The following is a 23329-nucleotide window of genomic DNA, read 5'->3' as shown; positions in this document are numbered from 1 at the left end:
CAGTATCTTCTAATTATTAAGACAACAAAACAACCAATTAAATTGTGCAACAAACGTAAAACATCCAACATCAAAAATGTGAAGTATTACTTCAATCTTCACATACTGAGTTTACAAAAAACTATTAAAATATTTAAAAATTTCCATTTTGTCTATTTTAAACAAAGGAATTTCCAAAATGTTTAAGACTATTAAGAGTTATCAATTACACAGGCACTTCACATGTAAACAATCTACAGTACAACTGAAAAAAATATTTGGCACCAACCTAGAAGACTGGAAAAAACTCACTAAAATGTGTCCTTTTCCCATGGTTATACTGCTTTGTGTCATCACCATAGACTCAGACTAAATACTGGCAATGTTAGAAGTGTGTGTAAGTTACAATCAGGAGTGCAAAAAATAAAGAATGCAAATCTTAAGCTTTCTGAGACAGGAGAAGTGGATGACAAGGGATCAGTCACTCGCATCGTTACCATCGCTACATTTTTGTCTACTTTGAAATCAAATGATTGACTTGAAAGATGAACTTGAGGGAGGGGTGTGCTTGGTACTTCTAAAAGAATTCATTTTCATCGTAGGAAAAGAAATCCAGCATTTAACTAACACTGTGAGATGTTAAATGGCAGCTTTTAACTTAAATTAACTGGTGAGGGAAGAGAACCTGATGCTACCAAGATCTCTTTGTGCATCCAACTGCAAAAGGGAAAAAAAAACCCAAGAGGAATATTGATGTTCTTTTCACTGTCAGCTGACTCCAAGGTTTTCATGTACAACTCCAAAGTAAGGCTCTCTACAGCATTTGGACAGATACTAGTTCTTGATGGCTTGGATGTTCCCACGTAGGAAGCTGAACTGCCTCAAAGCAATCCAAATCAACAGACTGAATGGGAAGTTGTCTGGCTTCCAAGAAGCCACGTCACATGGAAGAAAGCTGAGATACTTTCAACGCTGGCAACTCAAGCAGGGCTTGAACTGTGAGGCCAACCTTCACCAGACCCCTTTCCTCCAGAATGTGGTGAGGCAAGCAAAGTCTCTCCTGCAAAACAAAGAGGTCTACGTATCAAGCTTACTTCATTTTTTCCCCCAGGAAACAAACACGTTCTCTCTGAAGTCACACAAACACCACTAAGACACTTATATATAAAACGTCTTTGATTTTCAGTTTCACATGTGGTTTTCTCCAGAAATTAACTGTACCTAACATCTGTTTTAAGTGTTAAACTACAACACTGGATGATACATAAAAGACTAACTTCATACAGCCAAAAACTCTGTTTCTTTTCAGAAAAACAGGCTGATGATCACTGCTGGCTCAGTAGCCTACTTTCCCTTTCCTTTGTATTGCAGGCTTATTACCAACTTTTTCCATGGGAAAACTTGGAAGCACTGATAGACTTCAGTAATGAGCCAAATTCTCCAAACCAGTCATTTTTCAAAACTCAGCACAAGCTGGGTAATTTTCCCAATGGCTAGCTGGTATTTCATGTGATTCATGATGTAAATCTTAGCATATCTGACTTCTGAATGGCCTGTAGCTCCACATTAGATAGAAGCTGTGGTAGAGCAGTAACCCAGCAACACAGGAAAGAGGATGAGCTTGGGCAACAGAAGCATGAATGCCTGCAATGTGCTAAAAAAATAGCTAATTAGTTAGGCCTCATTTCTGTAATTGCAGGATTCTTCCTAGGCAGACACTGAAATTCATGCCAAAGTGAGTTGCTAAACTCAAGACTATCATATATTACAACATCATCCTCTTGCATCAGCTCTTTTGTTTAGATAACTTATTTTACCAGGAGGTCACTCGTAGAATCACAGAATTCTTTCTGTAGAAGAGACCTTTAAGATCATCAAGCCCAACCAAACCCAGCACTGCCAAGTCCACCACTAAACCATGTCCCTCAGCACCACATCTATTATTTTTACTGTAAGGAACTGACTAGAAACCCATAAAGTAGCTTCCTCAAGTTCATGCCACAGGCCAGAAATGGGACTTCTTCCATATATTCACGTTCCCTGGTCAGTGTTATAATCACTATTGCTCCCTGAATTAAGGCCCCAAAAAACCCAACTTCAGTATTTGCTGGCAATTTCTGTGGTTATGAATAACAAGTCAATAAAAGCAATGAGGATACCTGTGGAACACCCAATTTTTTACAAGCATCCAGAAAGTTTTCAACATTTCTTCGGCACTTTGCCATACTGAGTTTAGGCTGTAAAGACAGAATGTTAGAACATCATCACACAGGCATGAAGGATTATGTATTTCTGATGCAAATTCAGTAACAGTTGCTAAAAACACAAACCAGATTTTATGAAGACTTGGTAAATGAAAATAGCTCTTGAAGGAAACTTCTGAGCCTTGTTTAAGGTTTCTCAGGGAAAAAATGAAGTGAGGAATGTAGCAAACTAATAGAGTAAACACGATTCATGGTGGTTTAGTGTTGAATTCCCAAAGGCTTTCTATATGTAGGATGTAAGAGAAGTGAGATTAATGACTTACCACTGCTGGTGATGGGACATGGATGCTGGCTACAGAACGTGGCCTTATGTGATTGGCCAAATGGCAAAGAACTACTCCATCCATCAGTGCTGCTCCAATGTCGTCTGGCAAAATCACTTTTAACCTTGATTCAAGATTCTAAATGGAAATGCAAAAGTCAGTTACCTTCAACTTTAGCTAATTTTTTCACGTTTCATTGTAGAGTATTCAGTTTAAAGGGGATATTTTAATACTAAAATGAAGTAAATGGAGACAATTCACACTCTACTGAGTACAAATGCCCTTTTCTCTTTATCATTCACCTTACATTCCCTTTGCTTTTTGTTTTTCTTTCTTTAATTCAACTTCTTACTTTCTCAACTACAGACATTGAGAAAGACCCTCAGCCAACAATACCATGACCCATAGCTCTCAAAGCCACACAATGAACTCACTACTCATAATTTAAGGAGACACATATTAGGCTGAATACCTCATTAGCTGCTAGTGGGTAGAATCTGTGGGTTCAAATCATACACAGTTTTACCAGGAGAAGAAGAGGGGAGCACAACCACTTTGGGCATGGCCAATTGATTTGTGACAAGTTAAACAGCTGTTAAAGGGTGGCCAAGAAGCACCCACACTTGCATAGTTCCTGGTTGGCATTTTGGTTGTACCAAAAATAGCACTACTGTAGCCTCTTCAGTTAAATTCCTTAGGAAGAAATATCACTGCAGAGATGCTCTTGTTACAAACATAATGATTTGGAGACCTTTATAGTAAAGGTTTAAATTGTGGTAAGTAGCAAACTAAATGCACTGCACCCGTATATAAAATAATGGCACCTACATTGCGAAGCTGTCTTATTTGTTCTCTTTCTTCCCTTAAATGCTCCATTTTCCTCCTCATTGTGAATCCAGGATCCACTGCACCATAGTCCTGGCGAGATGCACGGCTGAAAGCTACAAAACATCAGTGAAGTTAGTTTTCAGAATTCAGATTTTGAACATGCAATGACCTAAAATCTACCACCAAGGACAAAAACGGGAAAAAAAGCTGCAGAACTTTTCAGAAGCAACATATTTAAGTATCCTTCTGTAAAAGATGCTGTCGGGGAAACTTCTCTGTCAAATAAAATACAGATATCTTACTTAAGTGCAAATGGATAATTAGAAAATATGGACACAGAATTTACTTCAATATTCAAATAACTGTTTGAGTTCTACACTCCATTTGCACTTTCCTAACCACATCTCACAATCTAGCTTGGAAGATATTTTCATCGTGTGTTCCTTTTAACCAAGTATAAAGTCTTTGTGAAGACCAAAAAAAGGGACAGAAGTCCCTGATATAACTTATAATGAAAGACTTAAATATATAAATATACACATACACATCTGCATGTGTTGGGTGTTCATTTGTAGTGAATTAGTGATAAAGGAACTTTCAAATATCTATTTGCCAAAGCAGCTGTCCATGCCTTTCCCAGTTGGATGCTTGTGGATTGCTGGACTGTGGTGTTTGTTCATATTCATTCCAGTCCATCCATCTGCTATCCTTACCATCTATTCCAGCCTGGGATCTAAACATCTGTTCTATCATGCTATGTTAAGAGAACAGCAGCTTACCTGACCTTGGTTTGAGACCAAATGGACCATGAGTGTTACTATCTGTCCTTTCATAATCCTGTTAAAAGAAAAAGCCCATTTAATTCCATTCATTGAAAGAATTAACTTCTGTTCCCATCAAGATGGTGTTTCAAATAGTCTCCACTAAGAAAAGTGAGTCTTTTTGCTTAACTGTAACATGCTCTTTGGAAGGGGACAGTATAACATAAGTGGAATGAAAGTAGCCTCACTACATGCAGAAAAAATTATCTTACTGAGGAAGAAAAGCAGGACCAGATTAACTAAAATCCACTCCAAACTATTTCAAACTACTGCAAACCATTCTGTGAGCAGCATCAAAGCCAGCTGTAAGCAAATGCAAATATCGTCCCAACACTTAGCAGCAAAATATTTCTTAAGAAATATTTACTTTCAATGATGAAGATCAGGTTTTTCTTACTTCATCATCTAAAAAGAGATGCACTCAGTAATTTGGTATGTTCACAAAATATCCTTACTTCAACTCATTTCACTGCATTTGGGAGATGTTCTCACTCTGCTCCCTCAGGTTCCTTATTGACACGAGGTGAAAATGTTAATCATCTTTGGTGTATTTTGAATTTTAATAAATTCAGAGCTCAGCAGATCAGTGCAGCCATCTTCAGACTGCATGGACATTTCTTAAAAAGGAAAGCAACCAGTGAACAAAGCCCCAAGATTGCACCACAAGGCCAAAAACCAGAACTGTGAAGAATGAAACTCTTTTCTAAAAAGTGTCAGTACCTTTGGATTCCCTGTGAAATATTACATATAATGCCCCAAGTTTTACTACAAATCCTCTGGATGTCTAGTGCACAGAGGACACCTACAAGATATCACAGAATCAAGGAATGGTTTGGGTTGGAAGGGACCTTAAAAATCACCTAGTTCCAACCCCCTGCATGGGCAGGGACACCTCCCACTAGACCAGGTTGCTCCAAGCCCCATCCAACTTCCAGGGATAGGGTTTCCAAAACTTCCCTGGGCAAACTGTGCCATTGTCTCACCACCCACCAAAATAGCTTAAATAGCTACTTTCATATGGAAAGATAACGGAGACAAAGCACATTTCTACACACCAGTCATAAAGACATTTAGGAGAGATCAGACAGTTGCAAAGGTAAAGCAAGCTGTACTACCTGTCTCTGGCTTCTATCTATTTTTGAATTTTTACTATGATGAAATATTTCTAATTGCAGTTTCAGAGCAAACTAACAGCTTTACATCTGCATGGAAAACCTGATGACAAGTAATGCACACAAATACACGTTTGCTGACCGAAAAAAAACCACACACAAAACATCACAAACCTCAGATGACACAGGAGACTGTGGAGACACATTAGTATTATCACTGTCTTGCTAAAAAGAAATCAAAGATACGAAATTATAAAAATGAAAAATATGATTTAACAAGAAACAGAAATCATGAAATACACATTACATGAGATGCAACATTTGTCAAGTATTCAACAAACTGACAGCAACTATATTGAAAAACATGTAAGTGTTCACTGATAATGTTGAATATTACTTTTCCATGACTCTGCTTGATAGGTGGATTAATTTTCCTATTACTGAAGCAAGAAGAAGTCCTGCTTTTCCCAGTACACAATCTTGATGACTTTTTTCCAAACAAAGGATTATAATACTTATTTCTGCTTTGGAATGTAAAGTTTGCTTGCATGGCCAACATTCTCCTGTTCCCAGGTGTTCATAAAAGACAAATTAATAAAACATTTTCTTAAATATTTTACACCATGACTATTTCTCACCTCATCATTTTCATTTCCACTTGAACTCTTCCTGGAAGACTTATACTGCAAAATACACATAATTATTACTTTAAAATGGAAGCATGGTTTTCTTTGGAACTAAATGGCTTGATATCATTCAGATGTTACTTATTACTGGTGAAGCTGCTATGAAAAAAACATGTTGCAGCACCAAGGAGCAACAAAGAAACAAAACAGAAAAGGAACATGTAGTTCCTAGGTTAGTCAAGATCTTCCCTATGCTGGCTGAGAGGAAAAGAGCATTTTAAAACTAAGGACTTCTATAAAGTGAACTCTGACTTCATATGATAGTTGATCCAAGTTAGGAAAATCTACGCAACTTGTGAAAGTTCCTTTTACAATATATTTTCTCATGTAACTTCAAGATTGGATTGGTTACACTTTTGAGACTGGCTTGACACTGTAAAAAAAGTCAATTGAAAATAAATTCAGTATTTCTGATTCAACTTCAAAGCCTGATCACATCTTTTTCCCTATTTAAGACCAGCACTTTTTCCATAGGTCCATCCAATTTGTTTTGCACTGCCTTCATCACTGTCCCATGGGCACAATATGAATTGTATTTTCACTGGTTTCTCAGAACACCAGCGACACCCTTTATTTCTTTCCCAGTTTGTCATGGAAGACAGACTTCATTACACTTGTTTATTGCCTTGCTTTTGCAAAACTACCAGTGATGCAGTAATATTTTGGTTACTGGTACAAGAAGCTCAATTCACTACAGAGACACCTCTATAGCCATAGGTAATGTGATTTCAGGTATCTGCTTCCATCAGAGCTCAAAACTGAAATCTCCATTAGCATTTCAAGACAATCCTTGAAAGTTACCAGGAATCACTAATGCAAGTCTTTTGTATTGATAGCACAGCTGTTCAATGAGTCAAGTAACTTAATTCTGTTTTACTTAGAAGTTTCTCCCCTTCCTCTCCAAGGCCACAGGGCAAAAATAATTTTTGGATGAAAATTCTGGAAAGAGGCCAGTAAAATTCAAGGTGGGATACATCTCCATGTACTCTTCAGGGAAAAAAAAATTAGCTGCATCAGTAAAAAAATGCATCTTAGCTGTATGGCATGCTCCCTTTTCCCAGAATTTAATTTCTTTGAAGTTCCCTTGCATTTCATAAAGATGTTTGATGGGAAAAAAATTACCCAAGAAACTGACTTCTTAAGCGACAAATTTAATTTCAGCTCAACCTAGCACTGATCAGAATTCTCCTATTTCTATCCCATACCCCAAACCAGATTTTATTTAATGCTGCTCTAACTTTGCATCTGTTGTGCACTAGGCAGACACTGACATCTGGTGAACAATGGTACAAACTACAGCAGGAAAGTAACAAAAAATTTCCTCTCTAAAATGCAAACTAATGCAGTGAGAACCAAAATGCATCAACCATTCTTATTACCATGCTGCACAAAATGTATATTTTTCTTGCACTAAAAGTCCCTCAAAATGGATGGGCAACATGGGGAAGGATCAATGACTTGAAGATTAGTTTCTTGCTTTATCAGAAGACAACTGTAAATTCCTTTATGGTATTTAAAGGATAAATAATGTCTTTGGTTAATTTTTTTCCTCCTGATTTTCCTGCACTCTCTACATTACCCTAAATACACACATATATATTAAACTCAAAAGAGCCAAATAAAAATTACAGGATACACACATAATTAAAAGCATAACAACCTTTCAGGTTATCTTTATATATATATATTTTAATTTTTTATATATATATATATATATATATATATACAGTATGTAACTTTACTTAGTTATATAGTTTTTCCTACTCTGATTTTTAAAAGTGCCACCTACCCATACTGTCCCCCATTACCTTGAAATACTCTTTTCTAATTTGTTTACTCCTCCTTCTTTCTTCATTCTGCCAAATCAGTGGCTGTGTTTCTGGCCAGTGCTGCTCATCCAATGAATCCTTCTGGTTTTCCACTGGCTATAAGGTTCAGAAATATGTTTAGGTAAAAGTTAATTACACCTTGTGTGCATTAACACAAATTATTATGAAATACAATTACCAACTGTTTGCCTCTCATAATCAAGCTTTATGACATGTTAAGTGTTAATCAGTCTTAATGGTGATTCTGGTCAAAATAACTTACTTCCTTTCAAATCCTACTTCATAGAAGAAAAAGAATTTATGATATCATTCTTAAAAAAATAACACACTTTTCTGCATTGAGCCTGATTTTTGTAGGTATGTTAAGAAGCCACCTACAGCTGCCATAAGTAACTTCCCAAAAGTGTGGTTAGCCACTAGGGTATCTAATTTCTCCCTCTGAATACTCCAAGCCCAGGAAAAGGATGGCTACAACAAGACAATTTAAGTATTTGTCTGCTGTTCCTATCTAAATGATTATACATGTCAACTGGCTGTACAGGAAATTGTATTTTGCAACATATTCTGAAGAGACAGATAAAGCAGATTTAGCCTTAAAGTAACAATGAATATGCATAAACACATCTATTTTAAGAAAACTGAAAGGAGGCAATCTGGAGGGATCATTTTGCAGTAAGACTATAATTACATTTCCAACTATTTCTTCATATTAGAATATCAAGCCATTTATAGCAATTGTAAATATCTGATGGATTAAAATCTAAAATAATGAAGAAGTACTGCAATTCTATCATATCATGCAAGTTTCTCAGTGAGGCATGAGGAATGGAAGACCAACAGAATTCAAAGTGTTTAGAATTCTTTTTAGAAAAATAACATTATGGTGAGGCAATAAAATTTATTTGTAAAGAAATACAAAGATCATGTAATTAAAATTTATTTCTCATTACTTTCAAGATCTTAAAGCTAGTACCACATGCTCCTAAAAGAAAAGGCACCATTCCAGACAATTCAAATCATCATGAAATGCAAGTTCTTCAAAGGGTTTCTATTTTCCACTATAATTACAAACATACAATAACTGTGTAAGTAACCATATGAATGTACATAAGTTTTCTGTTAGAAATAAGAAACCAAAAATCAGAACAAATCAGTTAACCATTCAGCCACCACATTTGCATTTGGATATTTACCTGCCAGCTGTATGTGGACATAGAGGAATTTACGTCTTCTGTTGAGATACTAAAAATTAAGAGGAGAAGCATTACAAAATTTACTGTATTTTTGGTATACTTCAAAACCAACTTACTGCAAAATATATAAAAAACACTATTAGAAAGCTCCTAATCTGCAGCACTACAGTATCTTTTGGCTACTTGTATACAGTGGCTAAAAGATTTGACTATAAACTCAAATCACATTTCACTCTCCTTCACCACATGCTCACAACAAGTCTGCCACACCACAGCACATTATTCAGAAAAAAAGCTTTTTTTAAAAAAAACATATTGATCTTTAGAGACTATTAATGCACCTCCACTCATTTGTTTCTCAAAGCAACTAAAGAAACATTTTTCTCCAAGCTGACAAAACATCTATTTTTAAACTTCTGGAAGACTCACATGCTTCCTTTTACTGTTAGCTCTGTAGAAGCTAATAGGGAAGGGAAAACATTTTAAGATGGGACATTGAAACAACAAAATCTCAAAAATCCACTCTGGAACATGGACTGCCTGAAGATTTGGTGTCACTTCAAAGTTTTCCTCCTAAATCTTTTTGTGAAATTCACTTCTATCATCTTACCAGCAGCCACCCCATTCCCACTCCACCAGTTGGCTCAGGAGCTGTGCAGTGTTACCAATGGGCAAACAGCTGGGGGCTGAATTTAAGGACTTAACACCATGTGCAACCATCATAAATCCCAAAGGGAAAGCCACTAAGCACTTAGCTTCTGATATTTGTACTCCTTTTCCTTCCTTCTTTCTGTTTGCCTCAAATAAATGATGCTACTTTTGAAAGCATCAACTTTCCTACAGGCTCGAAAGAACGTGTTGGGATTTTTTATCTGAAAGGAAGAAGCTTGAGAACAGGTTATTTGTGTAGCTTCTATTCCATGTTGAGCTCAAAATATTATGACAGAAGGTGGCAGCAGAGACACAAAATAAGTATCAAAATAATAAGAAAGGTGCCATACGTTAAAGTATATCAATACCATTTTTCAGATTCCATTGGTTGCTTTGGCCTGTTCCTTGTGCTTGCGGAAACAGAATTATTAAGAAGCCTGGAAAGAAAAAAAATACATATTTCTCCAACTGCTTTATAGTTAAGCACTTATTTTAGAACACAGGTCACGGCATAACATTTCCTGTAAACCAAAAGTTTTGAAAATTAAGGTGACACTTCCCATAAAATCAGAATGTGTGTACATGCATGAAATCCAAGCCCAATCCTGCTTCCATTTAAACCAGTATTATTTCCAGTTCTTGAAATACTTCAAGATCTGAATTTTAAATAAAACTTGATGATTCAAACCCAAATGAAGTCTCCTCTTATTTTTCTCCCTACATATACACTGTTTCAACTGATCTCACACCTCTGAAGTTATGCTGCACTCAACAGAAAAGGACTCGCTGTTCACTAAATTAGAAGATGGTCAGTCAACCTAAACCAGACAAGAAATGATCCATAGGTTGAACACAGGAATCAGTCAATAGAAGCAGGTAAGGTAGCTGAGGAAGAAACACACTGCAAGTGCAAAGGAAATGCAGAGGAAAAGGAGAGGTGGCAAATGGAGAAACAGACTAAGAATGAAATTAAACATCTAACACAGAAATGAACCGATGGAAATTCCATTTTTCTAAACAGGAAACAGTCAAAAAAGCCTAAACTTACATAGATGCAGAAATGGTGTTTTCATCTGGAACAAACACATACCACACACGTGCACACAGGAAGAAGATATGAGCTACTGCAAATGTTTAAAGTGTTAAAAATAACCAAGCAACCAGCAATACTTAAACCTTTTCAAGTAAATGTCATGTTGAACAGTAACTAGAATGATTATTTCTGAATTCTTGGAGGCAGTAATTTTATACTTAAGACACTGACTTCATGTGCAGAACTGTGTATATTTAAACTAAATTATAGAGAACAAGAGTGTGTTAAGGAATCAGAACAACTCTTCAATGGAAGGAAGCAAAACAGTAGGCACCTTTTTATATTTCATTATTACATGGGGCAGTACAACCATTAACTTTAAATGGTTCATGTTTTTCAATCAGACTTCTCTCATTATTGTGATAACTTTGAGCTCAGTAATCTCATTTGCAGTTTAAATCTCTGTGTGAATCTCAATTGGATGGGATTACGAGAAGTTAAGCCTGTAAACCAACAGTCTGCAGCATCTGCTCTCTGTATTCTGTCTTTAGAAACTTAATGTTGAGGGTGCACTGCAGAGTTAAATTATATAGCCTGAAAAAAAGTGCTAGAAAAAAATTAATATATAGAGCATAGGTTGTCAAACCATGCTATTTTGAAGTTACTACTTTTTAGAGAATTCCCATTAAATTAGCATTTTATGTTCAACTGAAAGCAATGGCAAGTTCAGACTTTGTACCAAGATGTGACCACTACAATAAAATGGGTTTTTAAAAAAATAATTGAAATTGGAGTCACCCAAACAGTCTGAATCAGTACCTGCTCCAAAACTGGCATTAATGGTGTAAACTAAATAATTGTATGTAATACAAGCCACTTTTCAATACTCACTCTACAAAATGTAAGGCAAAACTATTCAAGCCAATACAACATATACACACACTGTTCAGCTACACTGTTTCCATGAAATGTATATAATCGATGTTTGGGTTTATTATAAACTAAGTTTATTATAAACAAAGTATATTTCCATCCTTTCTTTGTGTTAAGGGCTTTTTAACAACCCTTTTTGAAACTTCCTGTTTAAAAACTAAAGAATATTGATGGGGAAGTAACAGCATGTTCAGCATCTGTCAGGTTAACAGTTACTACTCATGTCAGAAAACCTGAATTTCCTGTAGAAGAAGGAATTGAAAGTTTTTAGTTAAATAGTGAAGAAAATTAATCCAAATTTACTACGTTGCAAACTAAGGAATTCATGGCAAAGTAGTATACTCAGTTGAAAGAGGAAAAGAAACCTGCAGTAGAGTTAAGAACTGTCTTCCAGGAAATACAATGCAAAATTGAGTACGCAAAATGAAAGTTCAAGGAGCTCAGCAACTCCTTCCATTCATACAACTCATTTAAATCACCTTTTTTTTATTATTAGACAGATGAATTATCAGGTCAATGACTTTCTGATGGTCACACTGAAACACTGAGACAGACCTTGCAGAAGACATTTGTGTTGGCACTGCAATTAACTTCCTACTTATGGAAACCACACAAATTCAGGTGTCACAGAGGCAGCACACAAATTAGTACTTTGAAAGGGTTCTAAAAGTCATACAAAGTTTGAAATGTAAATTAACCAATGCACATATACAATGACAAATTTATATATATTAAACTAAAAACAGCCAACATTTTGACTCATTAGTCTATTTTGACATCATGCAAGCTTAACTCCTATTCCAAAATTCTGGCTAGATGGGAGAGAAGGAAATGGCAAGACCAATTATGGTATTAGAAAATATTTTCTAAAGTTTGAGAATTTGAAGAGTGGAACCTCTTCTGAATCACTTATACTTTCCTATTTTGAGCAAACATAACATCATGATTAAGGGACACAAATTAAGTGACTGATTATAATGGTATTTTTAAGGTTAGCTATCTTCAAGCTGAAACAAGGAAGCACTACCCAGGATCTATAAAGTGTTTAAAGAGACTAGAAAGCTTTTACAGTGCGACAAAAAATTTATGGAATTTAATCTTGAATGAGGAGCAATCTAATGCCTTCACATAAGGCTCTCCTTTATGACAGTGAGCTGTGCTCTTAAGGATGTAGACAGTTCTAGAAAGTCAGTGCTGTCAGGTAAGAAATCATAATTAACTTTGATGCAAACTGAAACAGACCCTACTTCCTTTTGAAACAGACCAGGAGTATCCAGAGTAAGTAACAGTTTCAACTAATAAAGTAACCAAGTCTGAAATCACTTAACTCATCATGTAGACCTAGGAGTCCAGTGTACACAGCCCATTTCAGACTGTTACCTGTGAGGTTTGTGTATCTGCAAGTGTTTCCCTGTCAAACTGAAAACAACCTGACAAAATGGCCATGCTAATTTGAAAATTAGCACTTTACACCCAAGATACCTTAAATAAAAAAACCTCTTTTGCCTGAAGTTCTGTATTTAAGGTACTATCTATTAAAAAACAAAACAACAGCAAAATTAAGAGAAAGCATGCCAAAGGTACAGGAAATTATGCTTCTAGGTTTGGACTCATTAATTGTTCTTTGGAGAGTTGCCTAATGAAAATATTTTCCTTAAATAGTATTTCATCTCAAAGAACAATAAATACTCTACAACCTATTTTTGATACCAAAATACCTTAGGCTAACTTAGCCAACCCCTTTATTCTGTTTTGGTTCAAGAACTGGCCAAAACTGTTTCTTGTGTCCACATTTTCACTTTGGAAATCTCAAGTTCTACAAACACTTTATACCTTGATGCACGTCCTGCCGCCCTGGTCCTCTGGAAGAGTTTTTCACTGAATGAAGTTCTATAGCTTAATGGCCTTCGTCTGTATTCACATGTCATGTACACCAAAGCCACAGACGGAAGAAGGAAGCAGGATAGGTTGATGGGAGAGGACAGGGAAGTCATTAGCATAGCAAGCAAAAAGAAAAGAGGCTACATCATATTTACAAAAAACACACCATACAAACAGAAACACGATTAGTAAGAAGTTCTTTTGTGATGCTCACTTTTCTGAGGAATCTGTTTACTCAGACCAAACATATTTGCCACAGAAACACAGAAATGTCTTTGCTGAACTTCTACATATTATACTTATTGCTGTTTATGGCAAGAAATTACAAAGTCACAAAACTACCAGTTGGGTGAAATGTTGTATCATATGTGATTTTGCCCCCATGTATGCAAAGATACATAAGCAAGGCTAAAACACAAAGGCTAAGCTAACTAGTAAGACTGTGTATGTCTGAAAAACTCAAGAGCAAAGCAGAACCATTGGGCAAGATCACTGCACTAGGATACAACAACATATGGTGAGTAAAATTTAAGCTGCAGTACTTCAGAAGAGGACTGGCTTGGTATTTCAAATTATTAGAAAACCAGGTAATATTAAAACTACTCAAACAACACCTACATGCAATATAAATAACTAATTTTAAAACCTAATATAAGTAAAACACTCTTCATTAAAAAATACAAGAAAATGTAGCATTCTTAAGTCTTTTTTTGCAGTACTTGTGGTAATAAGAATGTATCAGGATTAAGGTTTCATTCTTATTTATCCCTTCCCAGTATGAACAACCAATTCTTAAATACATTCCATGGAGTTAGAAGCAAGATCTATTTTATCCTTCACACACACAGCCACACACACACACACTTGCAAATACAAAAACCAAATACAAAACACTGATGAATTTAGTGAAGCTCTGCAATTCATAGCATCAGGATATAAATTTTGCTGAGGGCTTCATGTGTATTTCAACTCTCTTAAAAGAAAACCAGCAGTACACAAAAACTCAAAAGAAACAAAGATTGTATTTACGAAGTTAAATCCATGACTGTGGAATAATGAATGACTGTAATGAACTATCTTAGTTAACTAACGACAATTAATAAGTTTTACTTTTCAGGAAAGAGTTTACTCTCGCCCAAGTGCCTCACTGGTTATTTGCCTGCTTGGTAAAGAAACCAGAGAGAACACTGTTCCTACCTAAGCCCCTCCACATCCTATGAAACTCCAGGTATTCCTTCCTGCTCTTGAATGTATACAGTTGTTAATTTTTTCTATTACATTCTTTTGATCTGCTGCTTGTTTTACAGGTCCTTTTCAGGAATCATTCTGTTGTGATGCCCAACACCAAGCACAGAAAGTCAGGCAGTTCACCATGATGAACTTACACTGTTTAAAGTATTTCTTTTTACAGAAACATTTGACAGAACAATGTTTTAATTAATTTTCCCTTCAGTCCACAGGACATCTTACATCAGAATGAATGATGTACCACCTGAATTACCTTGTACTTGAAGAAAAATAATGAGTCACAAGAACTGTTTGCAGGTTCTGTAACTCATATAAACTAAGAAAAAGTAATTTTAGCATGTTACCAATAATCTACTTAGATAAGCATTAGCTCATAAAAAATAGAAGAAAGTTAACATACATCAAACCAGGAAATCAACAGACTTTCACATTCATCTCTTCCTCTCCATAGGAAGCATATCACTGCTTCTCCAAGCAGCAATTTTATTAAAAGAAACACAGGAGAGATATTTTGGAAGAGTCACTGTAACTGTTTGACAGATGGACAAAACTGCTGTCAAAACGATAAGGTGTCAACAGCTTCTGGATATAAGGTAGGTTAAAGAATAAATTAACTGTAACACAAGTTATGTTGTAATACCTGTGTTTTTGTTCTTGCTGCAGTAATTGAGCTGCTATTTTTCTCAAGTCAGTCACTTCTTTGAGCTCATCATCATCTTCTGCCAGCAGCTGTTTCTTCTGAAGTCTGAACAAACAAACATTAGTGAATTGCCTGACAAAAAAATGACTACATTGTTAGACAATAACTAAAAGAGCATCTTAAAGCTTGTTTTCCAAGAAGGACCACTCTGTGTGCTCAGGATGAGATTTCTTTCCTTCATATGCAAGGTGCTTAAAACAAAACCACCCTCACCCTCTCACTGTTGGTAAAACCTTCCCAAAGATCAATCTTTACCTCTTTTCATCTGCCCAGTCCTCATTCAGTTCTATTTTCTGGGATTTCTCAGGATGTTTTGCCCGTTCCTTGAACAGAATGAAAAATAAACTTAGGCTTGAATTAAAACAAAATCCAAGCCTGCTGTACAGGTTCTCTTTTGTCAAGCCATGCTACCTTGATATAGGACAGCAATGGTCCAATCTGTGTGTCTCCTTGCTCAGGAACAGCTCCCTCTTCTGCATTTGGATCAATGTAGTCATACACCTCCTGGTCTAGTGAGGATTAAGAATGAAAAAGATTATATTAAACAGTTCTCTCAACCATATGTTATTCCTGAAAGAATACTTATGAAAAATGTCAGAAAGATGAAACTATTCAATCATGCCTCCTGGAGCTAGAAATAGTATTTTTAAAATTTTCCTTCTGAACTTGTCTATTTGTGATTGTTACCTTGTTCTTTGAAATTATGAGAATACAATGCCAACATGTTATTGTAAATATTGGGGAATTTTCTCTTAGATTATCTAAGCAAAACCTGTTACCTAAAGTGACAGATGCACAGCAGGTATTACCTTTCTGTGGGTCAAGTTTACTTCCCGTTACTTGATTGTCATTCCTTAATGTCTGTTCCCTTGTTGATTCTGATACCTGGGAGTGAAGGCTGATTGTATCATCATCAGATGGCTGCAAAGACAGTCATATTTGATACAGAACTTATACATAAATTACATTACTCCATTGTTTCCTAAGAACTCACAAATTAGAGTGCAACTAACCTAACCCCATCATGAGGGATGGCTCCCAGGACAGAGAAAGAACATCAAGTCAGGTGGGATTTTTTTTTTGTGGGTGGGTTATAATTTGAGGGGGTTGGAAGGGAGTTTAAGAGAATCAGTTTAAGGAGTGACAGAAAACTGTTCACTGCATGATATAATATTAAAATACAATATTTTGTCCAAAGATTTCCTGTCCAGCCCCAGTCAGTGGACTAATAAATCTGTACTTAGGTACTTTCTTATCCAAAGTCGCAAATTAACTTTGCCCCTTGTTACACCACTGAAAAAAACTCTCATCTTTGCTTCTGATAATTTGGAATTTTCTTGCAAAAATCTCTACTAGTTTTACTCCCTGTTCTACAGTTTTCCTGATAACTACCACACTGCATTTGTAATAATTTTCTAAGTTTCAAAGTTTTTTTGTGCTACACTACTCAGCTTTGACATCACTGTTATTAACCACAGCTCCTTCATCTCCAGTTCTACAAACACACAGATAACTTGAGGGGATTTTTGTTCATGTCTTTAAACCTATCAAATCATCCAGAAGTTTATTAGAATTTAAACAATGAGTACTACTAACATATTCAATTCATGAGTTTAGTACAAATAAACTTTCATTTCCTTAAGTAAATTTATTTCATTAATAACAGAAGAAAGTTTCAAATAGATTTTGTCTTTGTATAAAGATTGATTATGCACTTCACATCTTAAAATACAAAAATACATCTTTAGGTCAGAATTCAGTTTGAAAATGTATAAAATTTGGACTGAAATGAACCTTAACCAGAAAGTCAAAGCAATGTGTAAGTAATTTGTGTCTAGAATTCTAAAAAAAAAAGAAATTTCACAAATTCAGCAGAGAAAAATACTCACTTCTGTTGTGGACAACCTTTTATCTCCATTATCACTCCCGATGCCAGAGTCTGGTCCATGATTTTTATTGGGATAAAAGTCTTCAATGCTATGTTAAGAAAAACAAGACACAAAAAACAAACAGTAGTTTCTCTTTTCTAAAGGAAAAGAAACATCCTTTATAAATATATTCTCTATACTCATCTGCAGTTGCTAATACAGAATTTCTGCACAATGCCCTTGTGCAGAGAAGAAATTATTAATCTCTGACAAGAGTTGTTCAAGAAGAAAATATCAAAGCAAAGTTCAAGTGGAAATTATCAGTTGTGGAATTCCCTGTGTCTGTGCCATTTCAGAATTGTTCTATTCCGTTCAAAAATATCATCTCCAGGAAAGAAAGCTTCCTCTGAGAAACCACAATTCCTTGAATTCTATTGGCAGACATGGTTTTCTACTAGTAGTAGAGTTATTCAGTGCCACCAGTCCAACAAAAGTGGACTTGGAAGGGCAGGTTGGATGAGCCTCTGAGCAACCAGGTCTAGTAGGAGGTGTCCCTGCCCATGCAGGGGGTTAGAACTAGATGATCTTCAAGGTCTCTTCCAACCCAAACCATTCTATGATTCTATGATAAAATATTCTGCACTTTTTGACCTCAAATAATCTAATTTAAAAATCCATGGTATTTCACTCATGTTTAAGTTAGTTTCCCTTAATATGTATGTGGGAGACAGACTTTCTATATTCCAGACATTTATGGGAATTTCTCACCTATTGTTGACTTGCCTGCTTGGGTAATAAATAGATGAGTTTTCCAATAAATATATTTTAAATGCATCTTTGTTCTGTTTTCCAAATCTTTTCATAGCAACTCAGATGAGACAATTAAGTTTCCAGCAACATAATTTTAGAAAATAAATACTAAGACTCCTAAATAAAGGACAACTGAAGTATTGAAATTACAGCTACTAAAAAACCCACTACTCACCTGTCTGTGAGTGGCTGGGAGGGGATTCGTTTACCTAATGACTGAAGATCCAAAGAATCTGGTTTCTTATCTATTCTGAGGCACGCCTGAATGCTGAGGAATTTAAATATATGTACTTTACCCTTTAGACATATCTGTTGGGAAACAAACAGAAATAAATGTTGATTACATAGCATGTCTTTTGGAAATGCACCCCAACAAATACCTTCTACAACGAGTTTGTAGCCACAACTTCATACTAAGAGAAATGCAGTTAAAAATAGAGAAAACCAGATTGGTGTAACTTAGAGCAGCTTCCTCTTTCTTAAGATCCTTATGCAAATTACAGACCTGGAATATTTTTATACCAACCTGGGCTGGTGGTATCTGCATTGGATTGTTATCCAAAACTATAACTTGTAAGTGACGCAACTTCCTGTAACAAATTGGAATTTCTGTGATTTTATTACAAGAAAAATCCAGCTTTACCAAGGGAAGGTCTCCTAATTCTGTATTGGGAGAAACAAAACAAAGCACAAAAAATCAGGTGTCTTCTTAACACTTAACACCTAATTTACCTTCTTCAAAGAAAAGAAGACTAGTAGCTTACCATCTGGCAACATATGGAGATTATTTCTTCTTATGTTTAATTCTCTAAGTGACTGCAATTTTCCTATCTGCTGGGGAAGAACCTGAAGTTCATTGCAGCTGATATCCTAAGAAAGATATAATGAATGAACTGAACTTCTGTAATTAAACAAAACATGCTACCAAACTTAATATAAAGCGTACTTCAAAAAGAATTCCTGTATTTCTTTTTCTGTTTTTATCCATAAAGGGAAGTAGGACCATAACAGATCTTGATGTTTCTTTATTAATTAATAATTTATGTCTCAGAAACTCAACTCAAAAAAGTTAAACCAATGAATGATGAAAGACTGGTTTTGAGATGAAAAACGCAGTCTTGGTATTAGGAGTTCCTGTATCAGTTAAAAACTTAGTGTGCTACTGTTGACAAATGTTTTGTATTCTGCTCCTTTGATAAAAATTCCTCTTCCTTGAAAAATCTTGAACCAATCCATACAACTGAAAAAGCACAGAGTAGGATCAGGCTCACCAGGTTTTTGGATACAAGCACTAGAGGGTGACAAAGCTGCACCAAGTGAACACAGACTGTAGCTGCTTCTGCCACTAATTTAACATTTATGTACGTAGACCAGACTGAGTCAACAAGCACACTGATATAAAACCCTTTCAAACCTTTACTAGTTCTGATTACATAAATTGACTTAAAAGACTAGTTTCATAGACTAGGTAACAATGCAACATAGATGCCAGGGATTCAAATGAAATAATCTGAACATTTTCTTTATTAACAATTTAAGCTAAAGTTAACCCAACATACAGTTTGTGTTTAACCCTATTTTTGAAACTCTACAACATATTATACACCTGTCATTTGAGCTCAAACACTGAGAAAGTGCAGGAACTGAATTTATATTATGTAGTTCTAAACTTAAAATTATTAATTTGTTTATTTTTGTTTCTATACTGTTAATAAACAGTTTACTGTTGAGGTTTACTTAGTAAAATGGTTCACAATTATACTTACCAACTCCATTAGATCTCTCAACTTTCCAATTTCTTCTGGAATGGAGACCAGCTTATTATTACTAACAACCAGAACTTTAAGTGGAAGATCAAACAGGTATTTTGGCAACGTTGATAAAAGATTTCGACTTGAAAGAAAGAAAAATGAACAAGCAAGACTAGATTATAACCTTCTTTTTACACCTAATGAGGAGTGTGAGATGCACACTGTACAGTTTTTCTCCTATTCTAGCAGATACTCTCCACCTGTTACAAATTCAGACTATAATCACCATTATTAATTCCTTACCAGATAAAACCTCTCAGATATGTGATTTTAGGCTCCTATCTCACTTGATTAAATAAGTATGTACTATGACTGAACCTAACACTAAAATGTACAGTTTAATCTATCAAAAGAAAAAATGTTTGATGGTTGCTTTTATTGCTTTTTCTGATACCTTCAGAAAGAAGACCTGAGCTGATAGTCTACCAAAATGAAGTTTATGTTCTCAGCAAACCAAAACTTTACACGAAGCCATTGTCATGTCATGTGGTCATGTCACTCCTGAGCTATCACAAAAAGCCCTTAATATCTATTTATTACTTTGCTGAGCAATAGTCTGAAAGGTAAAGCTTTAATTCAAATTAATTTATTTTGTGCGTATGACCTATATAGGTATATTACCTATACTTGCACATGGAAAATAAGCCTTTGGAAAACTAGCTGGTTCAGATGTGGTTATCAAACCAACTCCTTACAAACAGAATTACAAATTTTAGTAATTGCTGTTGCTTTAAATATAATTCTGTAGAGGCCAGAAATTCTGTTTTGAAAAAAGGAAATTAAAAAAAATATAACCTATTCAGTGTTGATATTTGTGTTCACACTATTATTGACAAAAACCCGTAAGTTTTACTGGTTAATTGATATGTAACAGAGCACTCTTTTCATATTTGAGAAAAACACAACACTTTTTACATTCTTCTTCACCATGACTACAGTTTATAGGGCTATAATGTATGTCCTTGGAACATTTCACCCTCAAAGTAGTACTACAATTTTAACACCATAAAACGAAAGTAAACTTTGATCAGTATCTTTATAGAAGTAGTATCTTTATTCTGTTAATTGTAAGAGCACAATACAACTAAATGGTGGATGTAGCTATGCAACAGATCTCTTTTAAAATGTATTTCAGGTAGATATGACAGGCTTTTATTACTGGAGAATGTGAGAAGCAAAAATATGATGTGTAAGCTACCTTTTTTTAAGGTATTATTAAAAAATGTGGCAATAAAATGGTCATTCGCTGCATCACTTCATTTTTCCCTGGGTTTTTTGCTGGTTTTCTTTTTAAAAGACTGCCTACTTTACTATGAATTGCACAACACATTTCTTCAGTCATCTGAATCCAAAATTAGAATCTGAGATCATGTGGTTTTCTTCTGTAGCAATACATGTAAATAACGTGCAAAATGAGTAGGGCCTTGTGGCCAGAGAGCTCTGCTCTCTCGACAGCTGCAAAGTTTTACATGCGCAGTTTCTGTCTGCATAACATGAAAAAACATAGAAAACTTGTAAACTCTCCTTATCCTCAGCAACCATAGTTTACTGACTAAAGTTTCATAATGTAGTCAATTCCTTCCCACAAAGAAAGAAACAACTAGAACAGCAAGAGTCAGGCAAACTAAAAACAGAATAATTGTCTGCCCAGAATAATCTGGGCAGAAATGGGGGCATAAGGGCACTCAATGACCTGGTGAAGCAGAATGTCAGCTCTCCAACAAGGTAAATTACACAAAGGCCAAAAATAAGAAGCATTACTCACCTAATGTTCAGGTAGGTAAGCATCTGTAGGTTTTTAATAGATTCTGGAATGGATTTGATGCAGTTGTGATACAAATTTAAAGTCTCCAGTGGTGCAAACAGCCAGACATCAGAAGGAATTTCAGTAAATCTGTTCTTTGAAAGATCTAGAAGGAAAAAAACAACCACAAAAATCCTTTTTTAGTAAAATTTTCCCTGCATTTAAGAGGAGATAACAGTACCCACTGTTATTCTTGTCATGCTCCTAAAAATTAAGGTGTTGCAAGAAGTGTAAAATAATTCAATTTTTCCAGATGGTACTGCACGGAATTGATACATAAGACTTCAAATACTAAAAGATCATTGTTTGATAAGTAATTATAACAGCAAATAGAAAAACGACAGGAATTCAAAAATATATTGCCCACTACATAATTAAGAACATTTAAAATACAACTTATAATTAACTATGATTGTCCCTCCTGTGTCAGTTTTTATTCTGTGCAACTGTTTGTTATTTTTTCCTCCTATTCTAGGCACAATAGTAAGTCAAGGTACAAACCCAATAAACATTACTTTTCCTGTTTGACAGCTCCATTAGAACCTCATTTCATTGTACAAAATCTGCAATGCTAAAGCCAAGTTTGCAAAAGAGCCTTACACATTTATTTCGCTAAAGAAATAAAAATCTTTCCTGCCAGCACAGTAACAGAGACATTCTCCAGGTACATATTTGTAAATTAGCTAAAATGATAATGAAGTCATAAAAAAAAATGCCAAATGCTATAAAAAAAAAACAACTTATGGAATCCAGCCCAGTCTAAAAGCAGGAAAGGACATTTTGACAATGGAAATGTAATACTTTAACTAGAATTGTATTTGACAATGCACGACTACAGTATGCAAATCTGGCTGCAGAAGATACAAAAAAACAGTGCACTACAAAACCACAAACCATCTCACTATATAAAATCTTTAAAGAGACCCAAAATGTCAAGGGAGATGTGACCCAAGAATCCTGGAAATTATTCGGTTAACTACCAAAACCTCGGTCATAAAAAGTCCATGAAACTATCTTGGAAGAAAAAGACATTTACTTGAGAATGACTGTCTATTTTTTTGAAATTAACTCTGTTCCCAACTCAAGACCTTTCAAAAGGATGTGGTTTTCAGAAATGCTGAACAGTCTTTTAACAAAGCAGCAACACAGAGCCCTTGCTATTTCAGGCTTTAGTTCTTAATTTTTAACACTCAAATGAAATAATAGTGTCTCTACTTCACATTATCATTGGAATAAACATACAGTTTGTTCTACACTAGACTGAAAAAAACCAACTAGAAAATGGCTGGAAAAGTTGCTCAAAGTCACCAAGAGGCTCAAAGAAGAGAGCTCAACATCATGAAGTATAACTGGCAAATAAGCTTTGAGTAGCATTTCTCAGGGCCAACACTGGAACCAATATTGTATCTTCATCAACAACCTGGAAAACAGGATAGAATGTGCCCTCAGGAAGTGCATGGACAGTCAGTCATCAGTGGGCTTAGTGATGGGGAAGGTCATCCACACTGTGCTGCAGATGCCCATCAATTAAATGAACTGGTGCACTGAAACAATACCTTCCAGTGGTGTTATTTTTGGAAGCAGCCTCAATTTCGCTTCCTGAAGTCTAGAATAC

The 23329-nt window shown here is 35.4% G+C and overlaps 1 protein-coding gene across 1 annotated transcript; it reads right to left on the bottom strand.

Moving 5' to 3' along the window:
• Positions 1 to 919: 919 nt before the first annotated feature.
• Positions 920 to 21914, bottom strand: LRCH2 (leucine-rich repeats and calponin homology (CH) domain containing 2). Its single transcript, XM_009997173.1, has 21 exons — positions 21896 to 21914; positions 21676 to 21820; positions 19866 to 19992; positions 18864 to 18969; positions 18626 to 18762; positions 18275 to 18408; positions 17311 to 17398; positions 16231 to 16342; positions 15833 to 15930; positions 15677 to 15744; positions 15362 to 15466; positions 9995 to 10063; positions 8976 to 9024; positions 7762 to 7878; positions 5906 to 5950; positions 5442 to 5492; positions 4114 to 4171; positions 3335 to 3447; positions 2507 to 2644; positions 2139 to 2216; positions 920 to 1039 (listed from the first exon to the last, which is right to left on the bottom strand). Exons 1-21 carry the CDS (start codon positions 21912 to 21914, stop codon positions 920 to 922), a joined length of 1977 nt encoding a protein of 658 aa, XP_009995475.1.
• Positions 21915 to 23329: the final 1415 nt, after the last annotated feature.

Source organism: Chaetura pelagica, unplaced genomic scaffold (genome assembly GCF_000747805.2).
Source record: "Chaetura pelagica isolate M959 unplaced genomic scaffold, ChaPel_1.0 scaffold344, whole genome shotgun sequence".
NCBI classification, from domain to species: domain Eukaryota; kingdom Metazoa; phylum Chordata; class Aves; order Apodiformes; family Apodidae; genus Chaetura; species Chaetura pelagica.
The sequence above is the reverse complement of the archived record's forward strand: the minus strand, read 5'-3'. Positions and strand labels throughout refer to the sequence as shown.

What these genes read in the sequence shown, in the direction of transcription:
- LRCH2 (XM_009997173.1), bottom strand. An exon ending in TGCAGATACCACCAGCCCAG is followed by an intron (nt 18,409 to 18,625) that starts GTTGGTATAAAA and finishes GTTTCCCAACAG; the next exon opens with ATATGTCTAAAGGGTAAAGT. An exon ending in GACTGGGCAGATGAAAAGAG is followed by an intron (nt 15,467 to 15,676) that starts GTAAAGATTGAT and finishes TTGTTTGTTCAG; the next exon opens with ACTTCAGAAGAAACAGCTGC.